At 44.4% G+C, this 13,442-nt stretch overlaps 1 protein-coding gene across 1 annotated transcript in view; it reads right to left on the bottom strand.

Annotated features, from left to right (window-relative positions):
• Positions 1-1,543, bottom strand: part of LOC137534545 (zinc finger protein 271-like) — a 43,578-nt gene extending 42,035 nt beyond the window's left edge. Inside the window, exons 1-2 of the mRNA XM_068256088.1 lie at positions 1,440-1,543; positions 491-566 (exon numbers count right to left, since the gene is read on the bottom strand). Coding sequence (XP_068112189.1) covers positions 491-521 — 31 coding nt within the window. The 5' untranslated portion in view covers positions 522-566; positions 1,440-1,543. The remainder of the gene's footprint in view (positions 1-490; positions 567-1,439) is intronic.
• Positions 1,544-13,442: the final 11,899 nt, after the last annotated feature.

The following is a 13,442-nucleotide window of genomic DNA, read 5'->3' on the forward strand; positions in this document are numbered from 1 at the left end:
AAAGACCCATAAGGATTCTTCCAGCCTTCGCAGTCAGGCGAGAGCTCTCCTATTGGGCCAAGCCCCTTCCATTCAGTGTGCGCTTTTTTCTGTCTTCCTACTCAGCATCATTACACTTAAAGCGGAAGTGAAGATCCACTGCAGGACGGTAACGCGAAGAATGATACACATGGCCCGGGGTGCACAGGTGCAGTTGCCATCAGCTTACAAGTTGACGGTAATGAAACTAGCTGGCGGGAGAAGGAAGGAACAGGATCGGTACGGGACAGGACGGCTGCTGGGGGCTTGGGGAAGCCCCAAATAAGTGAAACTGTTTATTTTATGCAAATCTTCAGTTCAGTTGTAAGAGCACTGTTTGCAATCCTGAATATCATTTTACACTGTCAGAATTCCAAAATCCTACTAAGGGTAACAATGACACTTTCACCAAACACGTGCTTTATTCAAAGGGTCCAATTTTTTTCCCATCAAAATGACAGGCAGGCCTTACCTGCAGGGATCACTGGCTGACAAGTCTCCATTTTCACATCTTGGCAGAACTCCTCAACATCATCATCCAGCAATTCCTGAGTGCAGAGATTAGACAGTTACATTCTATTAGGAACCACACATACAGTAGGCCATCAGTAGATGCCATGTCCCAAGTCATGCAATATTGGTAATTTGCATCTTGCTGTTCCGGACATACAAGTCCACCATAAAAAACATAGGAACCTTTGAAATGTGTGTTTTTCTGTTGGTGTCCATTGTGCAACCCAGTCCAACCTAGTCTCAGGGCTGGTTCACACTGGGGTGCTTTGCTGATCGCCATCAATCAGCAAAGTGCTTTGACTAATGCATCCTTATGGAATTATTCTCACTACGTCACAAACATGCTGCATACAGCATTTTGGCAGCAATCACAATGAGATTTTCATTCTCTTGAACGAGAATTGCAAATAGTGGCACAATGGAAAGGGGGGGGGGGGGGGGGGGGAAGACTTGAGGATGGTGTAGGAACAAACTGGAAGCTAGACAAGTATGGATAATAAAAGCTACACAGCTGTAGTGCTGGCAACAAAGAGTCTCTAGGTAGCATAGGCAGAATTTGGTGATAAGCTTTGTATTTGCAGGAATGACTGACTGGTGCTTACTCATGCAGTTGACTATAGAACAGGGGGTGGTGTTTGGACAACTCACAAACTGCTTTCCCTCATTGCTTGCTGCTAACTCCCTCAACTAACTGCTTCAGGTCACATGACCAAGTTTTTAAACTAACATTTCAACTAGTTCCATTTGAACACCCTGTTAGATTGCTTTCTGAGAGCAGTCTGGGGAAGCTATACTGTACTAATGTACACACTGGCTGCCACCAGCTTTACTGCAGAACAATGGAAGTCACGTGACAGAGTCACAGGCCTGTAATCATGCAGGTGAGGAGGGGTGTGGTGTGGGCTCACCTGTGTCTTCTACCCTCACACCGCTCTTCGCCACTCGCCCTGTGTGACAACTCCAGCCCGCCCGGAGCATGCTGGGAGCTGTGCAGTGCTCTGGGGAAACACAGAAAGACGCATTGCGCATGCGCAGAGGGCCCAGTACGCCTCGCTACTCGCTAGCAGCCGTAGCGTCCCAGTTGCTGAGGAGACGTCTGAGGCCGCCGCCATCTTTGTTGAGGGCAACTTGGTTGTATCTTGTTCTCATTTAAATAAACTTTGTTTTTGTTTTGTTTTTACAGGAACTATGTTTGGTAAAAGAGTTTATGAAAACATTATAAAAATATAATCTTTAAGGGAGACTGGACTCCAACAACATGGCCTCCACCGTTCTTCTATTGTCCCTCACTGCAGACACTTGTGACTTCCTGTGTGTAAAATTGATTCTCCAGCAGCCAGGATGAGGTGGGGGAGGAGTTGTGCTGCTGAGTTGATCATTGCTTGAGCTGCTTGAGATCTGGACAGACTGGTGTGTATTCACTGAATTATATTCTATTACTGAATGAATGGATTATTGCTATGCTGAAAATGCTGTGTTATAGGGAGGTAGTATTGCTTTATACTGTATTGTTTTTACCTAGTAGTGAGATTGCTTTCCTATCTGCATTTAGGACAGATCATGAAATAAGAGCAGAGGGTCCCATAGTGTCTGGGATATCCAGGGACAGTCCCTCTCTTCTGAACATTTGTCCCTGGATACTTTTCTCTTTGTTTTCATTTCTTAGCTGTTGTAGGCAGATTCCACATTTCTTATACTAGTTGAGTATTGTACTGTGTTAGCCATCAGTAAAAGCAAGAAGATTGGAATCGGGAGGATGATACCATCTATTGGCTAACTTAGATGAAGTTCTTTGAGTTAACCAATGAATGGTATCATCCTGATTTAAAACTTGTATTATTATTATTATTATTATTTTTTATTTATATAGCGCCAACATATTCCGCGGCGCTTTACAAAGCACAATAAGACGACAAGGGGAACATAGATACAACTAACAAATATACAGCAGAGTTCCAAGCAGCACAAATATTGTTACAAAGACAGTAAACATTAGGAGGATGACCCTGCCCTTGCGAGCTTACAATCTAATGTAACTTCCTACATTTGTTATAAGATTGGGATAGACCTAGATGGATGCTGGATAATGTTTTTGGAATGTAATTCATAAATTATTTTTCCCTCTCAATGTGCGCTGAGCTCAGAATTTCCATAACTACCACTATCAAATTGCACTTCTGTGCAACTATGGCAACAATGCTATGGTTAAAACCTTGTACCCAAGCTAGATGGTCCTCAACTGAGGTGACTAGTTGGGGCCGCCTTGCCAAAAATTTAGCATGTGTACAGCAGCCCTCAACCTCCTTTGGTGCCTCTGCCAGTAATTAGCCTATTAGATTGTCTCGCCCGAATGCTTGCCAAGAGCATTGCGCTCCCCACTCAGCACTATGCCAGTCTGTCAGGCACCCTCCATGGCAGCAGTCCCACAAGTCCCAATCCCTTCCAGGCAACAGTGCTTGTGCATTTGTACAAGGATTAAGAGTTTTAGTGGTAGTCTAGTTTAGGGGACCCAGAGGGAAACCTCATAGGGAAAATCAGCTAATGTGATTCGGTTGACGGCACCCTCTTGAACTGCTAGGTTTCCAATAGGTTGTAGTAAACTACGTCCACACTATTCAGCCAATCACAACGCTTCATTTTATAGCAGGGGTCTCAAACTCACGGCCCTCGATACAATATTTTGTGGCCCGCGCTGGCAAAGGCTTCCTTATAGTTCGCTTCTGTGGTCCCTCAAGTAATCTGCCGCATCCCTGCTGCTAAACGAGGGCTGCAGAACCCCCAAATCGCCCGGGGGGCAATCCGCCGGCATTTCCTGGAAGGGGCAGAGCTTTCAGCTTCAGCTCTGCCCCTCCTGACGTCAATTGCAGCGCATTGCCGCCTCTGCCCGCCCCTCTCACTCTTCCTTCACAGAGAGGAGCACTGAAGCGAACTATACGGTAAAATAGGCAAAATAGTTTGCTTCAGTGTGAATTTGATTTTGAAATAAAAATCAATGCAAGGGACGGGGGGGGGGGGGGGGGGTGCTAGCTGCCGATTGACTGTTTTTGTGAAATCCCTTATGCGGCCCAGCCTCATCCTGACTTTGCCTCCTGCGGCCCCCGGGTAAATTGAGTTTGAGACCCCTGTTTTATAGAGAGTGCTGTTATTGGAGAATTGTTTCCTATGAGGTTTCCTGCTGGGTTCCCTAAAGTAGACTACCGGCAGAGTTTCCTCCTCATGCACTAGCGGCTCTGTGCTACTGTGCAAGGGCGGCCGTACTCGTACTGCTGCAGCACGGCCGCGCTCTTACTAGAAGAGGAGCACCCCAATCAGCTGGAGGGTCCACAAACAGCTACGAGGACCAATGGACAGCAAGGGAAGCCTCATTAGGATCCAGAGGCTTTATTCTAATATCTGTTTTTTTGTTGTTGTTTTTTTTAAATAAACTTTGGCCTCTGTAACGTTATACATTATTGTAGCGTTATTTTATACATTACTTTTGATTATTCCTTTCCTTATCATTATATATCATTTCTTCCCAAGAAAGTAGCATGCTTCTTTTAGCCACAACAGATGCTTCAGTTCAAACAATTCAGGCTGGGAGCACACATGACTTTGCGTGAAAGGGCTAGTTTTCTGTCATGTGTGTCAGGTTTTTTGCGTGAGTTTTTGGTGCGTTTGCGATTGCATTTTTTTCCCCACAAATGAGTTTTTCAAGCGTTTTGCTTGCATTTTTATGCGTTTGCGGCTCACATATACAAAACTCATGCATTTTCCATGCATTTTATATTGCGTTTTATGTAAATCATTAGGAAGACAACAGGAAGCGTAAATGCATCACAAACCCTTTAAAAAAAAAACGCATAAAAAACACATACCATTGACTTTCATTATGTGTGTTTTTGATAATTATGTAACAAAACCTGCATTTTTAAAAACGCATGTTTCAAAACGCGTATGCCTTTTTTTTTTATGTGGGGCATTAGCGTCCTCAATGCTAGGGCTTCTGCTATGTGTGTTCCTAGCCTCAGTGTCTGCTGCCTTTTTATCCATTCATTACCTCAGAGCTGTAAGCAGATGTCAATTACCACTTAAAAGACCAGGACATATCCTTTTGATGTAATCTGTTGCTGTAGTAGAGATATGTGAGATTACCCTACCTCACTGTGTGGTATACCACACCAGTTGTCCAGCCTGAGGGGGAAATGACACCCCAGTGCTACAATGTGTTGTGATTGAATATTTCCTGAACTGTCCTGGAATAGATGTAAACTGAAACAATGCCGGTGTTTGCATATGCTTGTCTGGAGTTGTGTATATATATACTGGACCTTGAAGGTGAATAAACCAGAGTAAGGGCACTTTTCCACTTGCAATCGCTAGCGTTCACGCTGAACGCTAGCGATTGCTGAATCGCAATTACCGGCGATTCCCCGACGTTCGCCGCCACGATTTTGCTATGCTATGCACTGCATAGCAAAATCGCGGCAAATATCGCTCCGCCGCGCGTTCGCGTTCCTGACAAAAACGAATTGCGGTAGTGGAAATGACCTACCGCGATTCCTATGTTAAAAAGCAAACCGTAGCGATTGTAAAATCGCTAGCGGTTTGCGTTTTTGCGATTCAGCCAGCGCAAACGCGCTGGTGGAAAAGGGCCCTATAGGTGCCCATACACTCGTCAGATTGGCAGCAGATAGATAAGAAATGCATCTGATGATCTATCTGATGCGTTTTTAGAACATTTTTTACCAGGCTAGAATTCCAATAGATTTCAGTTTGAAATCTATTGAAATTCGATCTGTTGGCATTTTTTTGCCATCAGATTTCCATTAAGGCCAATGCAAACTGATAAGCAATCTCATCAGATCGACCTAAATTTTCCACCCTGCCAGTTCGATGGAAATCCATCGAAATCGATCGAAATCGGCCGTCGATCGGTCGATTGGCCAACCGATTTGCAATCGATCGATCGATCGATCGGGATCGATCGGTCGGCCAGAAAATCGGCTGAGTGTATGGGCCCCTTAACTCTCTGCTTTCCTGTGCAGATAGGAAAGCATTTTAGTATCTTGGGGAACTGAGGGAGGAGGCCTGAAAATGAGTTCTCTCCAGGCAGAGCTTCTCTGCCGTGTTTTACAGCTACAGATAAGACAAATTGATCTGGCTATTGTCATGATATCGCAGCTAGTTATGATGTTGGGATAATACAGAAGCCATATTTTCCCGTTTTTATGTCTGCTGTGTATTATGTCATATGTGTATGGCTGAAGGAAGCTGTTACTTTGAGTTGCTAGCTTCGGGCAAGGAAATGGCTCATTAGGCCACTAGCCAGTCACCTTTGATCTGCTGTCTCAGATGTGATTGTCTGTGAAACTACATTTGCATTCAGTTCGGCCCAGTGCACACCAAAACCGCTAGCAGATCCTCAATAAGCTAGCGGTTTTGGGAGCTGATTTCAGAGCGATTCTAGGTATGTTTAGAGAGGTTTTCTAAACATACCTAGCGGTTTTGGGTGTGTTTTTGTGTAGCAGATTACACATATTGTTACAGTAAAAGCTGTTACTGAACAGCTACTGTAACAAAAATGCCTGGCAAACCGCTCTGAAGTCGCGTTTTTCAGAGCGGTTTGCGTTTTTCCTATACTTTACATTGAGGACGAAACGCTTCCGAAATCCGCAAACGCGCAGCAGGAGGCGCGTTTGCGGCTTGGCAAAAACCGCAAACCGCCGGTGTGCACCATCCCATTGCAATACATTAGACAAGCGTTTTTATAGGCGGATCGCTCCAAAAACCGCTCGGTGTGCACTGGGCCTTCCTCTGGGTACAGGTAATTGCATGGCAGCTTCTGCCTTTTGTCCTGCATCCTGCAGGGGGGTTGCATTGCTTTGAACTTTGTGTATATGTAAACAAGCCCAAAATACAATCCAGACTAGACAGTTGGAAGGTGGCACAGGAACGTTTGAAGTTTACATATGACAGCCGGCTGGAATGTTGAAGAAGTTGGAAGCCTTACTCAAAAAGTCTTTTGATGTATGTAAATATCATTTTACCTGTGGAAATTGGAAATCACTGCAAAGATCAAAAGCTAAAACAGGAAACCTGTGAAGTTTGCATATCACAGAAAGGATATTATTATTATTATTATTATTTATTGTATTTATAAAGCACCAACATATTACGCAACTGAACATTCAGGGAATTAAATTATGTGTAGAAATTTAATTAAAACTAGTTCCCCCCCCCCCCCCCCTTCCAAATGGGCTTGCAGCCTCAAGGCAAATCTCCCAGCATAAAAGGCAGGGGCAGATACCTAAAATCAGTCCGCTCCTGACGGTAGCTGAAGCTAGGTGGACTCCTGATACAATTAGATCTGTGTCCGTCCACAAAACCAAGTCCAAGGTTCTTCTATCTTGATCCTTGTTTATTTTGGTAAGCAAATATCCTTGTGTGTATGTTTGTAACTTTTATTTTGTGATTTTTACTTTGTTTTTGTAAATCTCTTATATATATTATTTTCTGCATTGTTCCACTTTTTTCTGGAATATTAAATCATTATTTAATAAGTTTGACTTCTGCTGTACCAAGCTAACGCTCATAGCCTAGAAGAGACTGCAGTGTAACTTGCATTACAAGTTCCGTGCCTGATTGTGCCGTACTACTGTACGATTGTACTGTGTGTCGGCGTGGCGTTCCCGTATTCGGCCTAAAGCGCAAAGCTGACCTGAATACAAAAATGTGGACTGCGTGTAGATCACTCGACAGCAGAGTGAGAATCGCTGAAGTGTCTTTCAACCGCTAGTGGTGGCAGTGAGAAGTACTTTGAGGGGCGACAGCCTTGTTGTAGCTGGAATAAGGCTGCTTCCCCTCTCGATCTGGTCAAACCCGCAGTCGGGAACCGTATCTGCAGGCTTGCCGTGGGGCAGGTTCCTGACAGCTATATAAACAAACACACTGCAGTAGGGATGATCAAAAAATTACATAAATTCTGAAATATTTTCATCTCATTGGTCATCTTTACACAGCAGTGCATTTTTTTCAGCAACTCTATGTGGAATAGAGGTGCCCATACAATTAGTGACATCTGATCAGAGAGAGATCTGTCACCTGACCATACACTGCAGGCTAATTCCCAATATATTTCAGCATGAAATCCATCAGGAATCGGCGTTGTGCCTTCGCCACCTGCCTGGCCACCGTCTACATGTAAAATGTCTGTCCAATTCCCCTCCCCCCTCTCAAAACGCTCATCTATCCCATGGAATGATTTCCGGAGTCCTCCGCTGTCACTCTGTTACCGTGAGTGCTGTACTTTGTGGCTCCTGGTGCCACATGATACAGGTACATGCCGTGATGGAGGTGTCAGGTGAGAACGTGCAGTATAATTGATTAAGCTATAGGATCTCTGTACCTCCTTATCACACTCAACCGAATCGTTGATTAGCTGGACATGTCGCGGCACCGATTTTCATCCGATTCGATAAAATTATTGAATCGTATAGTCGATTGGGCCGCAGAAGCGCTAGATGTATGGCCACCTTTAGACTTTTCATTGTGTACTGTGCAAGAGCTTGGGTCCACTTTAAATATTTATTTATGGTATTTTATTATAGCTTGCACTGACAATTTGTATTTTATTTTCACGCTCCTTTAACCACTTGAGGACCGCGGTCTTAAACCCCCCCCCCTAGTCAGAGCCGGATTAAGACCATGCAGGGCCCCAAGCAGAATAATAAATTTAGACACACACACACACACACACACACACACACACACACACACACACACACACACACACACACACACACTTGAAAGGATGTCTCCCCAGCATACAGCATCTCACAGTAGTGAGTGCACCGCTCACTTTTTTGTAAATATTCTATTTCCTCTTTTCATGGAACAGACAAAATTGAAGATATGACGCTGTGATACTTACTCTGTAGAGCAGTCAGTGTACAGCTTTTCTAACAGTGTAAGGTTATTTGCTGTGCAATAACATCAACACGCAGCCATTAACCACTTAAGCCCAACTGGACGAGATTTCTCGTCCAGTTGGGCTGCGCGCACTCCCGCGGGTCGCGCGCGCTCCCGCGGGCCCCCCCGTGCGCGCCCCCGCTGCTGGCCGCTAGATTACCGATCAGTGAAAGGGATTATAAATCCCTTTCGCTGATCGGACCCCCCCGGAGAAAAGCCGACAGCGTCTCTTCAGATGCTGCGGCTTTTCTGAGCTCTGGGCTCCTTTCTTCTGCCTGGGAGCGAGATCGATCGCTCCCAGGACTTTTTGATCCTGGCCATCTTGTGGCCAAATAGCAAATTACACCTGTAAAAAAAAATAATTCAAATTAAACATATAAATATATTAAAAAAAAACCTGTTTACCTCCCACGCCAAAAAATACCCACATACAAGTTTAAATTAAAAAAAAAAAAAATTACAATAATAAAAAAAAAAAACATAAATAGTTACCTAAGGGTCTGAACTTTTTAAATATGCATGTCAAAGGAGTATATCAATATGATTTAATAAATTATGGGCTTCTAAACAGTGATGGACGCAAAACGGAAAAAATGCACCTTTATTTCCAAATAAAATATTGTCGCCATACATTGTGATAGGGACATAATTTTAACGGTGAAATACCCGGGGCATATGGGCAAATACAATACGTGAGTTTTAATTATGGAGGCATGTATTATTTTAAAACTATAATGGCTGAAAACTGAGAAATAATGAATTTTTTCCATTTTTTTCTTATTCTTCCTGTTAAAATGCATTTACAGTAAAGTGGCTCTTAGCAAAATGTACCACCCACAGAAAGCCTAATTGGTGGCGGAAAAAACAAGATATAGATCAATTAATTGTGATGAGTAGTGATAAAGTTATTGGCAAATGAATGGGGGGTGAAAGTTGCTCGGATGTAAAAAAATGTCAACCCTTCGGGCTTAAGTGGTTAAAGGACAACTGTAGCGAGAAGTGTGTGTGGAGGCTGCCATATTTATTTACTTTTAAGCAATACCAGTTTCCTGGCTATCCTGTTGATCCTCTGCCTCGAATATATTTAGCCACACTCCCTGAACAAGCATGCAGCAGATCAGGTGACATTATTGTCAGACCTGGCATTCGCTGCATGCTTGTTTCTGGTGCGATTCAAACTCTACTACAGCCAAATAGAACAGCAGGGCTGCCAGGAAACTGGTATTGTTTAAAAGAAAAGAAATATGGCAGCCTCCACATACCTCTCGCTACAGTTGTCCTTGAACGTCTAAGCCACTGGCAACAAAAGTGAAGACAGCGAGGCAGATTTAAAGGGAACCAGAGACGAAGGAACTTGAAAAATGAAAAAAAGTTATACATACCTGGGGCTTCCTCCAGCCCCATCAGCATGGAACGCTCCCACGGCGCTGTCCTCCGCTGCCTCTATTGCCGGTACCGGGTCCTGTCACTTCCGCAGGACGCGGCTGGTTGTATGCATGCACAGGGGCTCCCTCCATCTCGCCGGCGCCTGCTTTACGCATGCGTCTGCGCAGTACGGAGTGCACTGTGCGTGCGTCAACTTGCCCTGACTGGCTGAAGAGATGGGACCCGGTACCAGGGGATAGAGGCAGCGGAGGACAGCGGTGTGGGAGCGATCCATGCTGATGGGGCTGATGGAAGCCCCAGGTACGTATAAAATCTTTTTTTCATTGATCTCTGGTTCTCTTAAAGAGACACTGAAGCGGAAAAAAAATGATGATATTATGATTTGTATGTGTAGTACAGCTAAGAAATAAAACATTAAGATCAGATACATCAGTCTTAATTGTTTCCAGTACAGAAAGAGTTGAGAAACTCCAGTTGTTATCTCTATGCAAACAAGCCATTAAGCTCTCCAACTAAGTTATGCTGGGAATACACGGTTCGTTTTTGCCTTCGTTTAAACCTTCGTTTCGATTGTGCCTTTTGTCCTTTTCGATCCCGAAATAATCAGTCATACGGTTAATATCACCACCCACGGTTTCGTTTTTTTTTCCGATTCTGATGGTTTCGTTTTTCCAATGATCGAAGGCTGCAAAGAAACGAAACGAAAATCCCTTTTTACAGGGACGGACTAGCATAAACGAATATATAATCGATCTGAACAGCCATCAAGCCTACCAATGGCTCGATTAGATGGATAAAGAGAGATAATATCAAACATGTTCGATCACTAGTCGTTCGTTTTTGGGGTCTATTAATCGAAACTATAATGAGATTATGACTATTTTCACATACGTTTTCAACACTCGATTCGTTTACCGAACGAATCGAAGGTTTAAACGAAGGCAAAAACGAACCGTGTATTCCCAGCATAAGTCATGGAGAGGGCTGTTATCTGACTTTTATTATCTCAACTGTAAGTGAACTGTTTACTTTTCCTCTGCTAGAGGAGAGGTCATTACTTCACAGACTGCTCTAAAAGACTCATTTTGAATGCTGAGTGTTGTGTAATCTGCACATATTATAGAATGATGCAATGTTAGAAAAAACACTATATACCTGAAAATAAAAGTATGAGAATATTTTCTTTGCTGCTAATCTTCTAGTAATTATTCATAGTACAAAACCAATTCACTATATCATATTTTTTTTTTCGCTTCAGTGTCTCTTTAAAGACCAGCTAATGCGCATAGGCGTCGGCAGGTCTTAAGTGGTTTCCCATGGAAACGGCCGCTCTATCGAGCGGCCTTTCCATGTCAGTTCACGGAGGGTGTCTCCGTGAACAGCCGGAGAGCTGCCGATCGCGTCTCGCCGGCAAAATGTAAACACGCAGGGAAGAAATCCCCGCTGTTTACATCATACGGCGCTGCTGCGCAGCAGCGCCGTGACGTAGATCGGCGATCCCCGGCCTCTGATTTGCCAGGGATCGCCGGCATATGATAGGCTGAAGCCTATCCTTCAATGCGCAGGACGGATATCAGTCCTGCGCAGCCCATGGAGGGAGAGGGAGGGATGGGAAGGCAGGGCACGCCGAAAACGCTGCGAAGGGGGGCTTTGAAGAGCCCCCCCGCAAAGCGCAGCAAGCCGGCGGCGATCAGACCCCCCCAGCAGGACATCCCCCTAGTGGGGAAAAAAGGGGGTAAGTCTGATCGCCCTGGCTAAATCCTGATCTGTGCTGCGGGCTGGAGAGCCCACGCAGCACAGATCCTGCAAAACACCCCTGGTCCTTAAGTGGTTAAGATCAACTTCATGATTGTTTACACCGAAAATGTGATGGCCCCTTGTACTTCTTTATTGTTGCCTAAGCCTGCCACGTGGCAAATGTGACTGTAAAGGCCCGTACTCACGGGCTGCAAATGTTGCCTGTCGCCAGCACACGTGAGCGTGTGGGCGACAGGTCGGCGACAGCTTCTCGCCAGGTCCCTCCGCGTACACACGCGGAAGAGGGACCAGCGGCGAGGCGGACGCTGTCGCCGACGTTCCTCCTCCCCCCGCCGGAAGCTCCATTTGATACAATGGAGGTTGCTGTCGCTAGTCCGCGTACTCACGCGGACTAGCGACAGTTGCGGGGGAGGTGCGGCGGCGACTGTCGCCATGCGATTGAAAGTTTCAATCGCATGGCGACATGAGCGGCGGGCGACAGTTCGGGGTGCGCGCGTGTGCGACGGCCCATACTCACGGGCGACCTGTCGCCGCAACACGCGCGCGCCGCGTGTTGAGGCGACAAAAGTCCCTCGTGAGTATGGGCCATAATGTCTTGTACACACCATGCTATTTCCCATTAGATAGATGAGTTGAATCAATTATTTCTGAAAAGTCAGAATGGATTTCCAATCATTTTTCTTATCATTTTCCAAACACTTCTATACAAAATTTATCAGAAAAACGATCGGATATCAGAATCGGATCACGATCAGATTTGTCAGAAATAATCCATTTGACCTATCTGACGGGAAATTGCATGTTGTGTACCAGGCATTCGAGTTGTGAGGATCTCGTCGTATAGCAATATCCGAGTTTATTCACTGCAAGACCAAATTAGTCAGTTTTGCTCCCTCATTCACACTAGTCATACACAGGTCAATAATGCCTCAATATGTCTAGCCATATGATCATTATTCCATTCAATTGTTTAGTGATCAACCTCTATCACAGCAAGTTTAATTCTGATAGGCATCAGCAGAACTGTATCAATATTAAATCAAAGTTATAGACCATCGATCCCCCACCACTCCTGTCCTGCCCCCATACCACAGAGATTGATAAACAGCACAATATTGCTAAAAAGCTGATTGATTGGATATGTATGAGCAATAGATTACTGGAAGATGCAATCAAAATCGATGTGTGCATAGCCAGCTTTAGATATTTTTTTTGGCCAACTAGGGTGATAAAATTAACGTCAAGTTCAGCAATCATAGGAACCAACAGTGAACATCACCAGCAGAACTCTTATCTCTGTTAGTAGAACACTGCTGCAGAGATCTAAAGACTGAAGAGTTGAACAGAGACAATAAACAGAACAGAGACAGACAATAAATCTTTATGTGCCTCTTATGTGGGAGATAAAATTAAAAGGCTAATAAGTTCAGCAAAGACCGGAACTAAATGTAAACATTATGAACATAAGTCATAGGCTTTTGAACAAATTATGATGCTACTATGAAAAAAAGTTTAACTACAGATGTTTTTGCCACATCAAGTTTCTCTAGCTAAAGCTAGCAAGCGGCTCCTGGATAAAGAGATAACATTCCAGCACCCAGCCTTGTCTGACAGATCTGAGCTGAGGGGAGGGGGTAAAGGTGCCCATACACTTGTCAGATTGGCAGCAGATAGATAAGAAATGCATCTGATGATCTATCTGATGCGTTTTTAGAACATTTTTTACCAGGATAGAATTCCAATAGATTTCAGTTTGAAATCTATTGAAATTCGATCTGATGGCATTTTTTTGCCATCAGATTTCCATTAAGGCCAAT

This window comes from Hyperolius riggenbachi, chromosome 10 (assembly GCF_040937935.1).
Source record: "Hyperolius riggenbachi isolate aHypRig1 chromosome 10, aHypRig1.pri, whole genome shotgun sequence".
Lineage (NCBI taxonomy): Eukaryota > Metazoa > Chordata > Amphibia > Anura > Hyperoliidae > Hyperolius > Hyperolius riggenbachi.